The sequence below is a fragment of the Pseudonaja textilis genome, chromosome 1 (genome assembly GCF_049901715.1).
Source record: "Pseudonaja textilis isolate UNSWEBS1 chromosome 1, rPseTex1.2, whole genome shotgun sequence".
NCBI classification, from domain to species: Eukaryota; Metazoa; Chordata; class Lepidosauria; order Squamata; family Elapidae; genus Pseudonaja; species Pseudonaja textilis.
In genome coordinates, this window is record NC_141990.1 from 88,790,068 (window position 1) to 88,811,674 (window position 21,607).

The window sequence follows — 21,607 nt, forward strand, 5'->3', positions numbered from 1 at the left end:
GTCCTGGATATATGTGAGTGTGAGAAAGGAAGAATTACATTGACATTGGTATATTCTGGCTCTGTAACACTTAGCAACAATCAATCCAAGGAAGGAAGGAAGGAAGGAAGGAAGGAAGGAAGGAAGGAAGGAAGGAAGGAAGGAAGGAAAAGAAAAATGGAAAAAAGAAAGAAAGGGAAAGAAAGAAAAGAAAGAAAGAGAATGAAAGAAAGAATAAAAGAAAGGGAAAGAGAAAAGGAAAAAAGAAAGACATTTCTGTGCTCTATTGGAAAACATAGACAAGATATGAATCATGTACCCATCTGCAACTGCTCTGAGATTCTGAAGGATTGAGAAGAACAGAGGTCTCAAAGAAACATCAAAGGTACCCAGTTTTAAACTAATCAAGAGACACTGGGGACTTCAGAGGGGGAAATACAAACATAGAAAGCATGGGAAAATGACAGGCATGCTCTTTATTTGTTTTGTGTCCATAGAGAAGTTTATTTATGTGATTAAAAAACCCCATAGCCCTATAAATGTGATTGAGTAACTCATCAGTCACCATTTGAGTCTGTACTTTATGGTAGCTGTTTACCATGCATCCTTGACAACCAAGTGCCAGGTTTACTCTCAGGCTTTGTACAATACACAGGATGATTCATGAAATGGTTAATTGCTTCATTCAGAGCACAAGCCTGGCTGTACTCCAGTAGGTATAAACAAAAGCCATCCCAATTGCTCTGCTGAGTGACACTTTGTGTAGTACAGGAAGTTGCATGGGGAATTGGTCAAACCATCTTGTGTTACTGTAATTAGTTAGTCATCAAGTGCTTTCCTCCTCATCTTAGCAATCCAGTAATACAGTTTAAGATCCATCTCCATGTACAGATTCATCCAACTGCACATTTGTCTCCTGGGAGAACAGCAATAAATATTTATCTTCGCTGCAACAAGAGAAGGGTTTAACCCCTGTTCCCCACAGCATGCTTTTGTTCTCCTCTTCCTTTATTCCGCCCCCCCCCCCCCATGGCTGCAATTTTAAAAACCTGCACAAATACTAATGCACATTTAATAAAGCATTCAGCTTGGCTATGCACATCACCTCAGTGTCTTGAGAATGAATCATTGGCTGTCTTTACTTTTCTATGGAAAAATAAAACACTTAGTAGACTGGAACCAGGTCATGGGATGAACATTGATTAAGGAGTGTGTAGGGCACAAAGAAAGACACACACACACACACACACACACAAATACACAGAGATAAAAGAGAAGATATCTTTCTGATATGGTATTGTTTAAAAAAATTAAAGAATAGCATTCCGGACTATCTTCAAGCCAGAAACTGTTGGAGATAAAAGGGGAAAAGATAAAGAGCTGAAAACATTTTTTTTTACAATGTGCTTGTGTCTGAGGCTAACACAAGTTTCTATTATCCCCAGCCACCTTGGATGGTGATCATGCTGGCTGGGAATTATGAGACTTCAAGCCTCACAGATATGAATGGGGATGCTTCACTGGAAACTCAGAACTGACTCCTTCAAATCCCGCCAACATATTTCCATTATGCTCCATTCCATATAACAGAAAGTAATGAGAAGGTAAATCAGCATGACAGTCCAGCTAAGAGCAGAATAAAATAAAATCCACTGAGCCGAAAAATGAGCAGGTACTTCCAAAATGTATCACCCCCGAATCTATAAAGCTGTTATTTTCTTTGAAGGTTACATCCAGTGGTGAGATTCAATTTTTTTTTTTACTACCAGTTCTGTGGGCATCGTTTGGTGGGCATGGTGTGGCTTGGTGGGCGTGGCAGGGGAAGAGTACTGCAAAATCCCATTCCTTCCCCACTCCACTAACCTGCTTTCCATCTCTGTTCTCCTGTGCAGGGCAACAAAAGAAGACCCAGCCAATCAGCTGGGACTCGGGAGGCAGAGAATGGATGGGGGCAGAGCCAGTCAAAGGTGGTGTTTGCCAGTTCTCTGAACTACTCAAAATGTCCGCTACCAGTTCTCCAGAACTGGCCAGAACCTGCGGAATACCACCTCTGGCTACATCCTAATCTTGTTCTTTGTGACTGTTAGATTTCCATGAGGAAAAAGGCAATAATAGAAAATGTCCAAGAAAGCTTTTATCTTTACAGTCTTTACACGTACAGGTTTATTTTATATTTACAGGTACGAAGATGGATCAAGAGCCCAATGGTTAGCATGGAAAAACATCAGACAAGCAGCCTCAAATATCCGAGTGCCACTGTGATGCACATACCTCAGGGGGAGCCTGACATTGAAGTCCCGTTTTGCCAGATGTGCTTCAGTGATCACACGTTTCCAAAAGGGATCACCCCTCAGGACTCTGAACCCTGTTCCTGGGAAGGACCCCGGAGCTGCAATGTAAGCAGGCCTCTTTCTTGCATATTTATGTGATTAAAAAAACCCCATAGCCCTATCAATGTGATTTGAGTAACTCATCAGTCACCATTGGTGGCTATACTAAGAAACGCTCACATATTTGTCTGCTTTAATTATTTGGTTTATATACTCTATCTTTCTATTCAGCCAGACACGTGTCGAGGCTAAGTATAGTACAACTAAGAGCTCCAAAATACATACTAAAAACCAGTGCTAAAATAATTAGCAATTAAAGCCTGGCAAAAGAGACACGGCATTGCTCCATTTTGAAAGGAAGTGTGACTGAGGAAAAAGCCTAATGTACCTGGTGCATTTCATAATTTAGGAACAAAGCAGGAAAGGGCCCTTGCTCAAAAATCCCCCAAAGAGCATCTGAAACAGATACTTCTTCAGAAAGGCTCGACTCCTACATTTTATAGTCAGAATGTGATCATAAAGGAACATAGTAAACTTTGCAGGGGGATGGGAATGGAGCCGCAGCTCACTGATTCAAGAGTGAGGTAGATCTTTCAAAAGCAGTTGAGCTTCTCACGAAATCCTCCGTCCAGTCTTTGTTGTCTGTGTTGACTCTGCATTGAAAGACAATGCCGGGTGGAAGAACATGTTCTTTCAGCTTCCCCATACCATCTCTTGACCCAATTGTGTGAAAGGGCTCCTTGCAGTTCATGTGAAACATTCTGCTGGAGATTCTGGAGAAATGTTAAGAGGCAGGGGAGACAACAGTACTGCTTAATAAAAACAATGAATACAGTAAAACACACTGTGATCCAGTTTAAAGCATTGTCTGTGGTTTTATATAGGAACATGGAAAGTTAAAGCAAATGAATTCCTCTCCCCCTCCTCCTCCATATATATATATTCATACTTTCCACTAATGCGGATAGTTGTTTTGGCTAAATCTGTTTGTATTTAAACCAACAATTGTAGTCAATAAACCAGGATAACTAATTGAACTTTATATTAAACTAGGCCAACTGTAAGTTATTCATCCAAGCATGATTAAGTAAACTATTATTTGGTGCAATGTATTGTCAGAAGAATAATTTATATCCAGCTTTTGTGGTATCCGAGATTCATTCTCCAAGCAATTTTAATGATATGTCATAGGGCCTAATAGCATTACTCCATTCCAAGAAGTTGTAGACAATTTGCCTTCCAGCTTTGATGACTTCAAAGTTGATTGGGGAAATTCAAGGGAGTATAGAGGTATCAAGATTCTTATTTCTGAAGATTTAATGTAACTCCAGGTCATGAGGCCCCATGCTTCCAAAGGCCAGTTACAAGGGATTAATGGCAAGAGAGGGATACAGTTTTAATTATGTTTACAACTCCCCAAAGGAATATGGTTGGCGTTGGCCACTGTGAGAAACAAATTATGGAAATAAGTAGCCCTTGGCCTGATTCAGCAGCATTATTCTGATATTCATCTTCAGTATGAAAATGGAACTATTCTGTTTATTCTTGAGTTCGTGCTGGTCTGTGCATTCATAAAATAGGGAGTATAGTCATTGTAACATTGTAAATGGTGAAACTGGTATAGTGAATTTGCCAGAAAACAAGTGATTATATATTCCTGGGGCCTCAAGGAAGAGCTTTGCAACAGAAGTCCAGGTCTCCCTGAGCAAAATAAAAGTCTACAAACCTTAGCTGACTGGCCTAGGACTATTTGAATGGTATGGAATAATACACATTTCCACTGAAAATTAAGAAGGAGCTTGTGCACCTTAAATCCAGAACTTGAAATTATCTAATTGCACTACTGTCGTGTCACAAAAAAACTTAATGTGATGTGTAAGCCTAATGTTGGCCTAGCTAGAATCTATTGGAAGTCCTGGGGCAAATTTTTGATAGATGTGTCATTCAAACAGGGTAGGATGATAGTCATGGCTGGCAAATAGCCCCGGAAAGCTCCAACCTATTCGATGTCAACTCAAAAAACATGCCTGTTTCAGAGTTGCCATAAGCGGGGGAGGGAGGGAACCAGAAGTACATTCCACACTTATTTTACAAAGATTGTAGCTAGGCTACTGGATCTTCTGCCCATGAAGATCCTTCATTGGAGAGTGTGATTGATGACAGCCCGTGAACGTGCTTTGTTGGAGAATCTGATGTATGACATGCCCGGGGTGCGGGGGGAGAGTCACAAGTGACCGTGAATTATGTGTGTCAGAGTTGGCTTCAACTGGGATAATGCTGACGTGTTGCTCCTAATAAATATTTTGGATTCTTTTGAAGCTTGGCTCGAGGCTCATTTAATTAGGGCAATCACCGGAATCCTGACATTCGGAATGAATAGAGTCAACAGAAACTGTGAGAATGTTTCACTTTAGGTAAAGAAAAAAAATATCTTTGCACAGAATTTCAGGAACTGGAGCATGGAGGGTTTTTTTTTAATGTATTTGAGTAAAAATAAAAGGAGAGAGAAATTAATATGATACCATTGTGGGAGTTTATTATGCAGGGCAGAAGAAATTAATAAATCCTTTCTGTATTCCCACTATCGAAACAGTGCTAATGAGTCAGAGAGCTGACAAATGTTTGCCCTTTCTTGCTGATAACTTTGTCTATCAGAAAGTAAAAGAAAGAAAAGAGAGTCTGCTATCCTGGATTAAATCCTTACAAAAGGGAAGGAATTTGTTCAAGAAAGGAAGGTGAATGAGTACCTTGGGGAAAAACAATGGAGGGTTTTTTTTAATGTATTTGAGTAAAAATAAAAGGAGAGAGAAATTAATATGATACCACTGAATTAATGATATCCAGAGGGAGGAATTGAAAAGAAACAGGCCTATATATTGGATTCCAGAAGAGTAAGTTTTGGTAAAATCCAAGGGAAGGTCAGATCTGATGATTCTAAAGGAGAAAAGTGTCTGGGAGTGATGGAAAATTTTGTGAAACAAGATATCGAAAGCACAATCACAATTTCTGAAAGAATGGCAAATTTGAGAAAATTTCCAAAAGCCATCATTGGATAGACGCAGAGCTTTCTAAAATACTCAGCAGAAATAAAGACATATACAGGAAATAGAAAGGAGGAGCACATAAGCAAAGATGAAACAAGATAGTCTCTAGAAACATAGGAACTGCAGTAGGGAAGTTAAAGCTCAGAATGAGTTGAGACTACCAAGAGATACAAAACAGCAAAAAAGAGTTATACGGGCACATAAGAAAGAAATGTTAAATGAAAGAAGTGGTGAATTGGCAATGGGGAATGGTGGAAAGGCAGAACTTGCATTTTACATTTGTCTTCTCTTAGAAGGGTGATGGAAATCTACCTGGTCATTATCTCTTGCTATACACTCCTGGAAGAAAGAGGAGGCTGCAGCTTAGGATAGAGAAAGAAAGTCTGTAAAAGTATTTGAGAGCCACTTTGGTGTAGAATGTTAAAGACACCCAGTTAAAAAAACTGGGACGCTATGAGTTCTAGTCCTGCCTTAGGCAGAAAATCAGCTGGGTGACATCAGCTCTCTCTCAGCCTGAGGAAGAAGTCAAGGACAAGCTACTTCTGAAAATCTTTTTCAGAAAATTCCAGGGTCATGTCCAGGCAGTCTGCAGTAGCCAAGATTGACTCGAAGGCATACATATACAAATAAGCTTAGCTAATTTCAATAAATTCAAGGACCCATGGCCAGGGTACACCTAAAGAATGCTCATTAATGGCCCCAGTTCAGAGACGTAGGACTCTGTCCCTTACTGTCCAATTTTTGTACATGAGCCAACAACATAATACAGCTGCTGAAAAAACAAATGCTCTTTTGGCTGTATTAATAGGAACATAGAATCCAGTTCACAAATTATAATAATACTACATTTATTCGTCCTGATCAGATCTCACTTATAAGACTGATTCCCCACAGTTCTGGACCCCACAGTTTTAAAAATTAAATGACAAATTGGAGTAAGTTCATAGGATGGCTGTTGAGATGGTGAGAGAGCTGGAAATCAAACCTTCTGAGGAACAATCAAAGGGACTGGTTATTTAACAGAAGACACAACATAAATGCAAGTTTCAAACAATTGAAAAGTTGTCACATGGGAGAGAGACTGTAGTCCCAAAGGCAAAACCCAAAAATTATTCAAACTAGGAAGTGATTTATGCTAGACTTCAGAAGGAACATCTTGACTGTATGAGGTGTCAGTCAGTGGAGGAGGCTGCCTCATGAAATAATGAGTATTGAGTAATGAGATTTCCTTTCCTTATATAGGGGTGTGATGGCTCAGCGGCTAAAGACATTGAGCTTGTCAGCCAGGGTTTGAGACCCAAGTGACCTGTCTCCCATTACTTTCCCCAGCTCCTGCCTACCAACCAGTTCGAAAGCATGCAAATGCAAGTTGATAAGCAGGTACCACTTTAGCGGGAAGGTAACAGCATTACATGTGCTTTTGGCATACAGTCGTGCTGGCCACATGACCATGGAAGTGTGGACATGGCAGTCCTGAAGACCACAGAATAGAAAAGAAGGAACTGGAGAAGATAACAAAATACTAAAACTTGCAAATAGAAATAGAGCAATTGTCGCAAAAGAAACCAAGGATAGTACCAATAATAACAGGTGCAATCCCAAAATAATTGGAGCATCATTTGAATACAATTGGCATTGACAAATTCATCATCAGTAATCATCATCAGAAGACAGCTTTACTCAGAACAGCTTACATCCTGCAACAATAACACAATCAAACTTCAACATCTGCCTATCCCAGGTCTTTGGAAAGAACTTGATAGATGGATAAAAATGCCACACCCAGTCTGAACATCTGGCTATCTGTGTGGTGGACCATAACAGCAATAACAGCAACATGATTTCCAAAGAGAGGATATTCCATAACATAGGCATTGTCTGTGAAAAGCAGTACTTATGAACCAACTTTGGGGAAGTGAGTGATCACCGGCAACTTTTCCCAGGATACACAGGCCAGGAAGGTTGATTGGAGAAGGTAATCTTTGGGAGTACCTGAATGTACCTGAATGCCAAACCATAAAAGGCTTGTGACCTCCTGCAGATGTCCATGGGCCTATGCACTTTTCAGGGGTCTCTGAACATTAACCAAGGTGTACTAGGAATGCTCTTTTTTTGGTCAAATATCTGAATCTTCATTGCTACATTGTGGCCTAAAACAGGATGTACATTTGAAGAAATGAAGACATAAGAGAAAATGCCAGGACAGTGTTGCAAAGGTCCTACCTAGGCTATCAATTCCTGGGCCATCTTAGTCTTCTAGACAACTGCTATATCATCTTGATTTTTGTCAGTTTAGCCCTAAAGTTCCAGCATGGGAGCATGAGATTGATTTGGGGGATAGATGGACAGACAGACAGACACGTTGCACAGAATTCTGGACGACAAAACAGCCAGTTGTGAGTCAGGAAATGAGTTGTAAGTGAGTAGGGAAATACTGATTCACAGTCTACCAAGAATTTTTGGCCAAGCTAAGGAATATTACATGATTTTGTTTATCCATTCGACTTCTGACTTTACATAAACTTCATCAATGAAGGTTGTACTTAATTCTGCACTTTGTTTTGGCGTATTTCAAAACAAAGGAAATTGTGCATTATTATATAATAGAGCCTACTGTGAGTAATCTAGCTTTGAAAGAGCTAACAAAACAAGTTTGAAGACCAGTTTTCATTTAATATGGGTGGTGTTTTTCTTCTCTAACAACAGGTTATAGAACTCTTAGACTAGCATGGGAATGCCTAAGCCCTTCAGGAAGATTTTCTCGGTCAAAATTAACTTGTTTGTTTGTTTGTTTACTTACCTTAGGAGTGTGATTGGCTAAATTATAACTGTGTGACATGCTTATATCAAAAAGAGAGAGAGAAAAAGACAAACTCCTGATTTTACTGTTTCAGAAAAAAAAATCAGCTCCAAAATTTTTTCCGTAGATTCAAAGTTATTTTATTAACTGATGCAGAAACCTGTTTTAATAGCTTATTCATGTACACAGTTGCAAGAAAGTAGGCCCCAAGTCATCTAAATGAATCCATTACTTAGAGTCATCTTGGGTGGGGAGGTTGGACTAGATGACCTACAAGGTCCCTTCCAACTCTGTTAATCTTTTTTTTAAGCCACTAAACACATAGAAAGGCCAAAAAAATATCTGGGATATTGCATATACATGATATGTAGAAGGCTGAAAGTTTAATCCGCTTCATCTTCATTTTTATCAGAAATTTCAGAAAAAGTGCTTGAAGTACAGCCAGGGGTAGGATTCAAATTTCTTAACAACTGGTTCTGTGGGCGTGGCCTAATTTGTGGGTGGCTTGGTGGTCATGTGACTGGGTGAGTGTGGTTTGCTGACTGGGTCTGGCTTGGTGATCACGTGACTGGCTGGGCATGGCTTATATGTAAATATTGTAAATATTTATGTAAATATTTAATTTTTTATTTTAAAAAAAGCAACTTTTACCCAAAATCAGGTAAAGCAGGCAGGTAGATTGAGTTGCTCACAGAATCATAGATTCACTCAGAGATCTATCTTTCTGCAATCGGCTACCTGAGTCTGCACTGAAAAATAGAAGCTTCAGGCCTAAGGAAGGTTCAGCTCTGCTTTTAGATTAGCTAGAAAGCCTTGAAATCCAACAATTTCCTGCTTTCTAGCTAATCTAAATCTTCCCGCACAGCAGAACAGCTGAGGGGCGGGGTAAATAAAAAAGGAAAAATAGCAACTTAGGAGGCAAGTTTGATGGCAGACATACCAGGTAAGGTGTGAGTGGGCGGGGAGGGGAGGAGCCAGCCAGTGGCACGATTGCCGGTTCTCCAAACTGGGCAGAATTATAACAACCGGTTCTATAGAACTGGTCCGACCAGGTAGAATCCCACCCCTGCATACAGCCCCTAAAGCACTTCTGAATATCATAAAATATCACACAGCCCCCACCCCCATAGTCACATGATCACATTTAGGCGCTTGGCAACCAGCTCGCATTGACAAATGGTTGTAGCATCCCGTAGTCACAAATCGCAACTAGTGACCTTTTTAAAAAAAACATTTTCTGTACAGAAAACAGCCCTTGGATATGCTGGATTCATTTAATGACCACAAGGTTTGCTTCACGACTGTGATGCCTCCAACTGTTGTAAAAACAATGGCAAAATCAAGTCGGGTCACATAATGGCCAGCTTATCAACTGCCCTGAGGACCAAACTTCCAATTCTAATTGTGGTTGTAATTCAAGGGCAACTCCTACATGAATATTCTGAAGTAGGTGGGAGACGTGCATAGCTCCAAATTGGATGCTATCAATCTGTCCTTCCCATTTAGCTATGCCATTTGTGTCTCCACAACCAAGTTCTTCTTTGCCTGCCAAAGAGAACTAAGACTGGGAACAAACATTTATTTATTTATTTTAATTCTTAACTCAAGTATGAGTACAGGTAGTCCTTGACTTACAACAGTTTGTTTAGTGACTGTCCGAAGTTACAACGGCACTGAAAAAAAGTGACCATTGACCATTTTTCACACTAATGACCATTGTAGCATCTCTCACCCCCACAATCAGGAGGCTGTGAGTTTGATCCTAGGTAGAGGCAGATGTTTCTCTCCCTGGGCACATTGAGAATATATCTGCTGAACAAAACTTCACATTGGTGACAGGAAGGGCATCTGGCAAGTAAGCACTCAACTCCATTCAATTGCCTACACTCTACCCCACAAGGGATTATAAGGTTGTTAAAAGATTATGATGGCCGTTGCAGCATCCCCATCAGTGGTGGGATTCCAAATTGCGTGCTACCGGTTCTGTGCGCTTTGCAGAGGGTTTCTTCTGAAGCTCTTTCCACACCCCACTCTTTTGGACTCACATGTTATTGGACCATTGTCTAGATTGCAGCTCTTCCTCCTGTCTCCCAAGGTCATTCCCACATGCCATTATAAACATAGACCCACTTTAACTATGGCTAATCTGTACCTCACAGTCCAAGCTACCTAATCCATCTGGTGTTATGAGAAATAAAAATAAGGACATTGCTCTTCTGTGTACTATTTTGAGTTTTTAATACTAGGGACTATGGGAAAGTTGAGGGAACACTTTTTTTTAAAGCTGCAGTTATTTACAAAATGACATAACATCATATTAGTTGAAGTCACTTTTGTAGGCTGTGGTTAAGTTAGAGTGTTTTGAGACTATTATTTCAAAGGTTTACCCATGCTGTCCCCTCCCCTGCAAAAAACTGGTGGCAAATTATGCCATTACCATTTGATGCTGTAAATTTTGGAGTTTCTGATCTGGGAATACTCCAGGAGGATGGACAAATGGGATTAAACATTGACACAGATTCCACTGCCTTCGGATCATTCCTTTCTGTCCTAAAAGAGTAGCACGATATACCATATTTTTTGGACTATAAGATGAACCTCTGTGCGTCTTATACAGTGAATGTTGCCAAAGCCCCGCCCACCCACCGGCCCCCACCCTTCGGCCTCTGCCTCCCAGCAATTTGCCTCCTTGCAGCAAAGCCTGATCAGCTTCAGCACAGCCTGATTTAGCACGAGCAGCTGATTGGCAGTTGGACCTGCCTCCCAGAATACCACCAATTAGCTGTTCCAGGCTGCGGGGATCGCCGCCACCCATCGCTGCTGCCACCTATCACCGCCTCCATATGCCCCATTTTCAGCCTCCATGTGTCCTGTTTTTGGCCCGTTCCAGGCAGTGGGGATAGGCGGCAGCAGCTGTTTGCTGCAAGGAGGCAAATTGCTGGGAGGCAGAGGCCGAAGGTTTTTTTTTTTTCTTGTTTTCCTCCCCAAAAGCTCGGTTCATTTATAGTCTGAAAAATACAGTACATGGGGAAAAATAAGTACATCAGTGAAACTTAACGAGTTTTTCCTGAGAAAAGCAGGAGGATAATTTTGGCTAGGCTTGGCAAATTTGTGAGACTGATATTGCGACTTAAGATACAGATACCTCCGAGCATTAGAAAGGCTGGCAGCTCTTTTACAGATTTGCCATTTTTCTTTCTTCCTTTTCCCTTCCGCCCTAGAAAAGGGGTTGCATTTTAGCTCATTTGCTCAGCTGCAGAGCTTAGCTATTTCATCTGAAAAGTTAACATGCTATGGGAGAAGCAATTAGAGTTTGCCATTTTCAGTGTTCTTCACTGTTAAGTCCAATAGCAGCTGGCGTCCAAAGTGTTATGTTTATCTGACTTGGCAAAAGCCTCGGAGTCATCGTTTTACTTGACAGAGCAACACTCTGAAATGGAAAATACTGTTTTTGCAGTCACCGTTTCAAGTTATTTCCTAAATGGTCCCTTTTCAACAACTAGGCTGACAGTTGATATAAACATTGTGCTAATGTGATTTCAACGGAATCAAGAGTGATCAAGTCTTTGACTCTGGGGAGATATAATGGGGGAGAAATATATCTATATAATGTTTTGTTTGTTTTGTTTGGACATAGAATGTAATATAGTCTTGCTTCCTCTTACGGCAGTCTTCCCTAGTGCAGGATTCTGCTCTCAAGTTAAGTCTTAAAAGCAGAATTCATTGTTCTGTCCTCTTGGTTTGCATTCGTCTCGGTCTCTGATCCATAGGTTGAAAAAGAGGCTGAGAATAATTGCTAGAAAAATCAAGAGCTTTTGCTTACTTGTTTACAAAAACCTTCATGAATGTATGTTTGCATCCCATATCTGCACTAGATTACACATAGACTCAGTTCACCAATAGCACCAAATGAGTGGTACTTACAGCCAGTTTTGACAGCCAGTTTCAAGTCGTGGCTGTCACAGCAGTTATATGATCTTGATATAAGCACTTATGATGGTCCCATGGTTATGTGATCACCATTCGCAACCTTCCCTGGTGACTTCCCACAAGCAAAGTCAATGGGGAAGCCAACAGGCTAGGTTGCAAGTCAACCCTTTTCCTCCTGAGGAACCCTGCCGTAGGATTTCATACTCAGCAGTGCAGCATCCCTCGGCCCATGCTCCGTAATGTGTATATGCACACATGACCATAATTGTGCCATCTCACACAGTGGTGGGATTCAGTCTTTTTTACTACTGGTTCTGTGGGTGTGGCTTGGTGGGTGTGGTAGGGGAAGGATACTGTAAATTCCCGATTCCCTCTCCACTCCTGGGGGAAGGTTACTGAAAAATCCCCATTCTTTCTCCACCCCCCTAACCTGATTTCCAACTCCGTTCTCCTGTGCAAGGCAACAAAAGAAGACCCAGCCAATCAGCTGGGACTCGGGAGGCAGAGAATAGGTGGGGGCGGGGCCAGTCAGAGGTGGTATCTGACAGTTCTCCAAACTACTCCAAATTTCTGCTACCGGTTCTCCAGAACTGGTCAGAACCTGCTGAATACCACCTCTGATCTCACAGCAGCCTTGCAGCTGCACTTGCACTGGATCACAGCATCCATCCCACCTGCAACTGGGCCTTGCTACAGCATCCTCCCCCACAGTCATGCTTGCATCCATCCCTAGCACCCCGCCTCCCCTGCCTCTCATAGCACTCATCTGTCCACCAGCCTGCTTGTGCGCTGCCTAAGGAAAGGCTTATCATGAATTGGGCTTTGCAATTTTCTGAAGTCTTCCCCATTGACTTTGCTTATTGGAAGCCGGCAGGAAGTTGCAAGCCCCAGCCATGTGAGATCTTCACTTAATGATCCACAATCCTCAGTTAACAACAGCAACAGAGGCTCCCAGGATTGTGGTCATTAAGCAATACGATTGTGCGATATTGCACTTTGCAATCACATTGCTAAGCAATGGAAATTAGTCACAATTACTGTGGTTAAGTGAGTGCTACCTGTCGTTAAGAAATGGGTTTTTTTTTTCATCTTTATTTTGAACATTACTATTGCTCTTTTTCAAATAGCTGAGATAAAATTAAAATACTTTTAAAACGAATCCTTAAAACATTCAGATTAAACCCACAACTGAAACTGTCTTAAGTCTAAAGCTCATGCCTCCTAGAAGTACACTAAAGACCTTCCAGAAGAAAATGGGCTCTATAGACGCATGTCAAGATAGGCCTATCATTTTGGGGGGATTTTGTAAAAACAGAGAAAGGAGGTCTTCTTGGCGTTCATAATTTAGATGATAAATTAAAATAAAGTCTGGATAAAAACCTTGATACAAACCCAAATAAGGAGGAGTCCTTGATACCAGGCTGTGAGATCCTTTACCTCCAGGATTCAACACCAATTTTTGGTTATTATCAAGTCGTTGTGCTTTACAAGTCATTGTACCAGCAGCAATCAATCCTGGATATAACAACATTTAAATAACTGTTGAATTTAAATGAAAGCGGGGGGGCAAATTGAAAAGGAAAAGATACTTTTTAAATTTTCTTTATTTGCATAGTTGGAGCAATTGACAGCCAGAAGGATCAGCTGGGGGAGCAAAGTGTGCATTTTGAGGTTTAATTTTAAATTGCAAGTAGTTGGCCTTCATGGCTTTATAATGGACTGACAGGTTATTAAGGATAATATTTATCTGTCCAAACTGTAGAGCACAAAAGAGTACTTCCATGGGGAAGGGCAAAGGGGGGCAACCTGCAAACTGGTAAGGATAAAATTATGTGAGAGTCTGATTAACAACATAAAGCTCTATAGTACACAGCTGCTGCTCCTCTTCTCTGCAAGTAGTAAATAGCAGAACAAATGACACGCTAAGGGGAATCTATAAATCTGTTGCATGACTCAAACTGGAGAAATGGCACATCAGTTGTTTATTATATAAATAAACTGACTTGAACCCCACCATCTATCAGCCAGTTTTGTACTGGATAAGTTGTACAGAATCATCCTGCATCCAGTGGATCAGCTATGAAAGGAGTATGTTTACTTTAGTTTAGTTTAGTTCAGGGGTCGCCAACCTTTTGGGCCTCAGGGACCACCAAACTCATGATTTTAAATCCTGGGGACCACTAATATGAATTTTGACTGACGGTGGCTTGCTGACGTTGGTGGGAGAGAGAGAGAGAGATATCTGATCTAACCTCGGAGGGCTGGTGATGATCCCCCCCCCCCTCTCTCTCTCTCACACACACACACACACACACGTCCCTCACATAGCCCACCCCCTCCATGGCAGCCACATTCCTAACTTGCTTTTCAGCTCCGTTCTCAGGGGGAGGGGGAGAGAGGGGCGGTATTCTGCGATCGGTAGGAAAATAGGGTGGGAGATTTTCCTGCAGACTTTTTGGGGGGATTTTCCCAGGGTCTCTGTCTGCAGAGACCCTGGGAAAATTCCAAAAAAAGTCTGTAGGAAAATTCCCAACCCTGTTTTCCTACCAATCGATTGTTCTTTATTTGGGATTGCAGGATACCATTTCCAGCTCTGTTTTCAGGGGGAGAGACTTTTGGCTTCCTGCAAGGAAAGTAGCAGAAACAGCAGAAGTCTTTCTTTCTCCCACACCCCAAACTCCTCCAGAAATGCGTCTTTGCCAGCATAGCCTCTTGGAGCAGTATGCCCTGCAGGGTCCCAAACACTCATTTCTGGCGGAGTTTGGGGGAGAGAAAGTCTTTTGCTGCTTTCCTTGCATGCAGCCAAAAGCAGAAGAAGAAAGAAGTGGAAAGAAGCAGCCTGGTGGCCAGGCAAGTTCCCCGCCCTCTGTCCTTTCCCCCCTCCCCTCACTACCTCGTGTTGTTCCAACGCAAACCTTGTGTTCCCACGAACCATGTGGGCAGAGCAGCCTTGTGTTCCCATGCAGCCTGGATTAATTGCTTTAGGGGGTGCTTTGGGGTGACATTTCTCTGCGGTGGTAAAGTTTACTTTATTGTCATTGCACCTCGTACAACGAAATTAAAAACCATCTTCAGTGTACATTATGACTATGAAAATAAACACAAGCACACATCCTTCACATTCTATTGAAAACCCCTGATATTGCATTAATATTGCACTATACAGTAGAATTCAACAGAGTTACTGCCCTGGGATAAAAGCTGTTTCTCAGCCTATTTGTCCTTGTTTTTATTATCCTGTACCGTCTGCCAGATGGTAATAGTTCAAAAAAAGTGTGCCCAGGATGAGATGGATCTTTGAGAATGTTTTGAACTTTCTTAAGGCAGCGGAAGCTATAAAGCTCTTCCAAAGAGGGGAGAGGGCAACCAATGATCTTCCAGGCAATGACGTTAACCCTCTGGAGTGCTGTCCTATCTGCCACTCTGCAATTGGCAAAACCATGTTCTGAGATTGGCCATCCAAAATGAAGCAAAGATGGACAAGCAAAATTCTAAATCATAACTCAGACTTTCCAAATGAATTACTCTGAATAGTATAGGGAAAAAAACAGCGAGTGCTTACATTTCCATTGTTCTAATCTTGACCAGTGTGATTCCCAAGACCATCAAGGCAAATTCCATGACTACAGAAAGATTAAAATGGAAAACAGTTTTATTCAGGAGTTGGCCAGAGTTGGTGTGCAGCATTTATAGCCGTGATGGCAATCCTATGACTTCAAAATATTGCCAGTACTTAATTTCAACTGTTGTAAGCAACACCAAATAAATTAGCGTCATTTTTTTCCTGAGGTAGAAGAAACAATTCTGTGAAAAAGAGGAAAGGATAACTATAGATGAAAAGAGAAACAAGCAGTGATTGATTTTGAGTGAAAGATGCATAAAATGTTGAAAGAAAATTGTTCAAAATTCCATAGTGCATTGTTTAAATTGCCAGAAGGATGATGAACTTTTTTTTGTTGCAAGTTCAACTTGTGATTAAGCAACTTTATGGAGGTTAAATAGACTTTGTGTTTGGATGACAAATAGCAGCTGGGGAATATGACAGAGAAATAAGCTGTGCTAAAATTTTTTTTAAAAAAAAATTGGTTCACAATGGCTGAATATTGATTCCCTCTATGTAAAAATGATTAAAATATATAAATGAAGGTATCGGAAAAGGCGGTAGCTGGAATTAAAATTGGACCAAAACCAGAGGTGAAACGGTAGCAGAATTTTTTGAGTAGTTCGGAGAACTGGCAAATACCACCCCTGACTGGAGATTTTACAGTATCCTTCTCCTGCCACGCCCACCAAGCCACATCCACGGAACCGGTAATAAAAAATTTGAATCCCACCATTGACCAAAACAGTAACAGTTTGAATATAGAGATGATGACACCACTTTGTTAGCCAAAGTAGTTATTATTTCTTTAAAGTATATTTTTAATATTCATTTTTTAATTTCATATCCTTCATTTCTTTTACTTTCTACAGTAAAACTTCAATGTAACAGATTACTTCCAGGAATGGGCATCCATTAAATGCAAATCTCCTTATACACAAATTTACCTCATTTGATTTTGTTTCTGTAATAATGTAATTTTTATGTCATTTGTGCAAGCTATGCAAATTGGTGCAAATGATGTAAAATATAATTAACATTATTACATAAACTACATATTTAATAGTTGTTGAAAGCCACCCAAGTTAGCTTTGTACAGTGAGATTGGTGGAATGTAAGTTAAATAAGTAAATGCATAAATAAATGTATAAATGCATAAATCAATAAAAATAAAAAATGGCTGTCAGTTACATTGATTTTCCATGGATTTTATTGTTTGGGGGAAGGGGAAATCTTAAATAAAATGTTGTCCATTGCATCTGAATGGAAGCCCAAAAGGTAAAGATACTGTTGTCCCTTGTTCCTTTTCTGCAATTGATATAACATTGCTTGTCCCCAATGAGAACAGCATTTGGGGTATATATTATTAATCTTATTATTCTTCAACTATTATTATTCTTCATGACCTGGAAAAGAACAATTACCATCATGCAGATTACATGGGTAACTGAAATAAATCTTTGTACATATGCGATGAAAAATATTAGTCAAATATGGGGTGAGAACAGGGGTGGGATTCTACCAGTTTGGACTGGTTCTGACGAATCGGATGTTAAAGTTACATCTGGTTCATCGAACCGGTATTTCAACCAACCGGCTGGCCCAACCGTTCCACCCCTCCCCTCCCTGGAGTCTCCACACAATGCAGGTAAGTGCAGGGTCCACACGGAGGCTCGAGGGGGGGGGGGAAATGAGCCTTCCGGAAGTCTGGAAACAGGTCTGTTTCCAGCTTTAGAGGGCCTCCAGAGCCAGTGGGAGGCCATTTTCACCCTCCCAGAGGCCCAGGGGAGGCCTCTGGATCCTTGGGAGGGCAAAAAATAGCCCTCCCAGAAGTACTAGAAGTCTGGAAACAGGGTTGTTTCCAGCTTCCGGTCGGCCTTCAGAGCCCGGGGGAGGCTGTTTTTGTCCTCCCAGAGGCCTGGGGGAAGTTTCCGGACCCTTGGGAGGGTGAAAACAACCTCCCCTGGGCTCTGAAGGCCCACCAGGAGCCGGAAACAAGAAGCCCCAGTAGGCCATGCCCACCATGCCCACGCCCACACAGCAACCAGGCAGCGAACCAGTTGCTGAGATTTTTGAATCCCACCCCTGGGTGAGAAGTATAGTACCTATTTGCTGTATCTCACATTAATAGTTCTTTTTCTGGGGGGGGTAAATTTTATTGGTTTTTAAAAACAAACATAAACAAACAAAACATAAAAACATCAAACTTTCTTCCATAAGTATACAAGCAGTGTGCCGGTTGGTTTACAAATTATTTTGTGCATCCATTTCATAGTCTTCAGTTACAGTTACATTGCATAATAGCTCATATCCTCAATCAAAAATTGAATACCCTAGTATCATTATTAATCAATCATTTGACTATAATTTCATTCATTCATATTTTACAAGATAACCATAGTTTACTTAGTTTATTTTATAACAATTCATATTATCCTCCCAAATCTATCCTAAAAGCATTTTGTAGATATAGTAAAAAAGAAGTACATCTTTATATATTTATTATTTTCTAAAAATCTACATATTTCATTACTGCATTTTATTATCTAACCATTGATAAAGAAGGTCCCAAGTTTTATGAAATTGTGTATCATCTTGTTCTCTAATTTCAAATGTCAATCTACTCATTTCAGCACATTCCAATATTTTCTTAATGATTTCCTCCTGCGATAGTATTTTCTCATTTTTCCAGTTTTTACCAACTACAATCCTAGCCGCTGTTAATACATTTACAATCAAGTATTTCAAATCTTTGCTATATGTAGTTGAAAATGTGGTTAGAAAAAATGACAAAAAAACATACAGATTTGAAACCAGAGATATTTTTACTGGGAATTTTATCAGATTAATAGTTTTGCTATCTGCCAGGACTAGTATAAGGCATCTTAAGAAACTTCTGAAGTTCCCCACTGTCTTTGTAATTTTCCAACCAGTATTGTACTAGCTCAAGTTAATCATGCCAACTGAAGCATAGAGGTCGAAAGTTCTTGGGCATAATTTTCAGTTCCCCTTTTAAGTTACTTTGATCATCATGCTTAAGCAGAGAGAATGGAAAACACCTGATTTTATATATTCTTTTGACCAAAGTAGAATGCCCATAGGCAGAAATTCTGAGAAACAATAAGTGAGAATTGATTGCATTTTCTGTTCTTTTTCTAGCAGGAAATCTTTCTTGGTTATCATAACCAAGAGTAAGCTAAGGGCCAGGCCCAAGGCTTTCAATGGCATTTCATTGCCTGACAATGGTCATATTATTCCTACAAGTCATTTGTTCAAAACAGCTGGCTTTTAAGCATGACTGGGCCTTTGCCATGATGCTCTGATTTTTTTTTTTTAATTACATTTTTATTCTGACTTTCCAGTGAAAAGATATAGATACTCCTTTTCTTAAAAGGTTTTTCTTTGGGCAGGAGAATTACTGTACAGTAATGCTTTATGGGGTTTGCTGATGGAGTCTTTAATTGTGAAGATTGTGGTTAGCTGTCTTTATGACTTATTGTTATCTGATTTTGTGAAATAAAACACTTGGCATCTTTTTGGAAATTGCTTTAAGGAAATTTCCAAAACAAAAGCCACTTGTAAGTTAAAAGACTCTACTATTCTGTACTTTCTTGTACAGTATTATAATGTACCAATCATGGTAATGAATTCATAAAAAGTTTCCACTAAGGAATGCATTCCACTACCTCAATAATCATTGGAGTCTTATTCCATAAATAAGAATCATTTGGGTAGATCATTCCCAGCTTGTATTTCTATTGTATTTATGTTGGTCAAAGGAGAATGAACCTAGAAAATTGGAGGTTCTGTTTGCAATGTATCATAGCATAATAGACTGCACAGAGTTTTGGAATTCTGATCAACCTGTCTTGCTAGCACTTTAAAGTATCTGACCAGCTTTAGTTATAATCTGCCAGAGCTTAAGTGTACCAGACAATCACATAGGAGAAAACCCACAATCATCTTGTTATCCAGACTAACTTAACCTAATCTAAACATTGTACCTCTATCTCTACCACTATTTTTTTTATGACCATGTTAAAAAAAATTAGAACATACCCTTGGGAGGCATCAAAAAAGCATACAAGAATTGTATTTGCTAGAGCAAATCTGTTTTAAATGAAAAAAACTGAAGAGGACAAGATACATTCCCTCTGTTTTGAAGGAGGCGGTAGTCCAACTGATCTTCAAGAAGCCATTTTTGGATCCAACAATCCTGGATAATTTTTCTCCAGTTTAAAATCTTCCCTATTTTGGTAATGCTGTTCAGAGGATGATAGGTTAACATTTTCAAAGGTCCCCGGAGGAAGTGGGAGAAGTCCAGCTCTAGAACCCTGAAGTGTACTGTATATCCCAGAGCTCGACTCTCTTCCCACTCCTACTTTACATCTACGTGAAGCTGTTGGGTGAGATCATTAACTGGCACAGGATGAGGTATCACCTTTGGCCTGGGCTGCATAAGTATGCCATCAAGGTTCTTTCCCAGTAGCTGGACAATGAAGAATGTAATATATCTCAATTCTAGCAAGATTGATCCATTGTGGTATTTGGGACTTCCTGAAATTGAAGATATTCCATCCATCATTAAATACCTTTCTGATCCACTAAACAGCTGATATAAGATCTGGGCTCCGGGATTGGATCGGGTTTCTGGATTGAGAGGCCTGTTTATAGTCCCTAATGCATTAGTCATTTCCTGAATGGATTACTGTATTGCAATAAGTTCTACATGATACCACTCTTGAAAAACGAGGGCTTTAGCAGGTCCAAATTACACCAATATATGTACTGTTGGATCAGTGGTAGGATTCAAATTTTTTTACTACTGGTTCAGTGGGCGTGGCTTGGTGGGCATAGCAGGGGAAGGATACTACAAAATCTCCTGTCAGAGGTGGTATTTGCCAGTTCTCCAAACTACTCAAAATTTCCACTACTGGTTCTCCAGAACTGGTCAGAACCTGCTGAATACCCACCTCTGTGTTGGATGCATCAAGGGTGTGCCTATACGATGCTAGAGTTGCATGAGCTGCACCGGCTCCCAGTATATTTCCAAGTGCAGTTCAAGGGATTGGCTATCATCATTAGAGCCCTGCATTGTGTACTTGTGGATCCATCTGTCTTCAGTGGTTTCAGAGTGTGTGAGCTCCAGGTCTCTTCTGTAAAACAATGTCTGGTGGGACCCAGGAGATGAGCCTTCTCTGTTGTGGTGCTTAAGCTATAAGACAGACTTTCTGCTAAGATCCAGATGGCCCAAACACTTGTAGCTCTCTGGAAGGCCATGCATACCCAGCTTTCCTCAGGTGTTAGGGACAGATTGGTAGAGTTTGATATGTGTGTTTTGATGTATGAGTTAGTTCTGAGATGCTGTGGTTATTGTGCCTTGATTATCATCAAACTACAGTATTTTGATCTTGTTTTATATTCATTTTACTGTATGATTTTTCATGTGTATTGTTTCTTCTTTATCAAGAGTTTTTTGTTTAAGATAGGTGGTCATATAAACTGCAGTTAGATACAATGAGATGAGATGGGAGGGGAAAGGATGAATCAAGTAATTACTAGGAACTAAGTTTGGGTTCTGTTATATATAAAAAATACCACTATCATCAAAGCAAAATAAAATGTGGCTACATCTCACCATTCATCAGGTAATCCTATCCTTATTCAAACAAGAGTGCCCAATATAGTTCACTGAAACAAGATTCAAACATCCATTCTCAGTAACATGCAGGAAGTCTGTTGTGGCAACTAACAAAGCCTTCCTCCTTCTTTCAGCTTAGTCGATTATCTGCAACATCACATGAGAATGTTTTGAACCGAAAAGTTGCTGGGAGGCATAACTTGATTATGGATTCACTCATAAGATTATGGTTAGTGCTAGCATCCACTAGCTAGCAGGATGTGACATTTGTTCAGGATGCAT

At 40.3% G+C, this 21,607-nt stretch overlaps 1 protein-coding gene across 2 annotated transcripts in view; it reads left to right on the plus strand.

Moving 5' to 3' along the window:
- SGK1 (serum/glucocorticoid regulated kinase 1) overlaps positions 1–21,607 on the plus strand; it is a 75,149-nt gene that overhangs the window by 28,292 nt on the left and 25,250 nt on the right. Inside the window, exon 2 of one of the 2 annotated variants that reach the window (XM_087940662.1) lies at positions 2,160–2,375. The exons of the other annotated variant lie outside the window; for it this stretch is intronic. Coding sequence (XP_087796788.1) covers positions 2,160–2,375 — 216 coding nt within the window. The remainder of the gene's footprint in view (positions 1–2,159; positions 2,376–21,607) is intronic. 2 annotated transcript variants of the gene reach the window in all.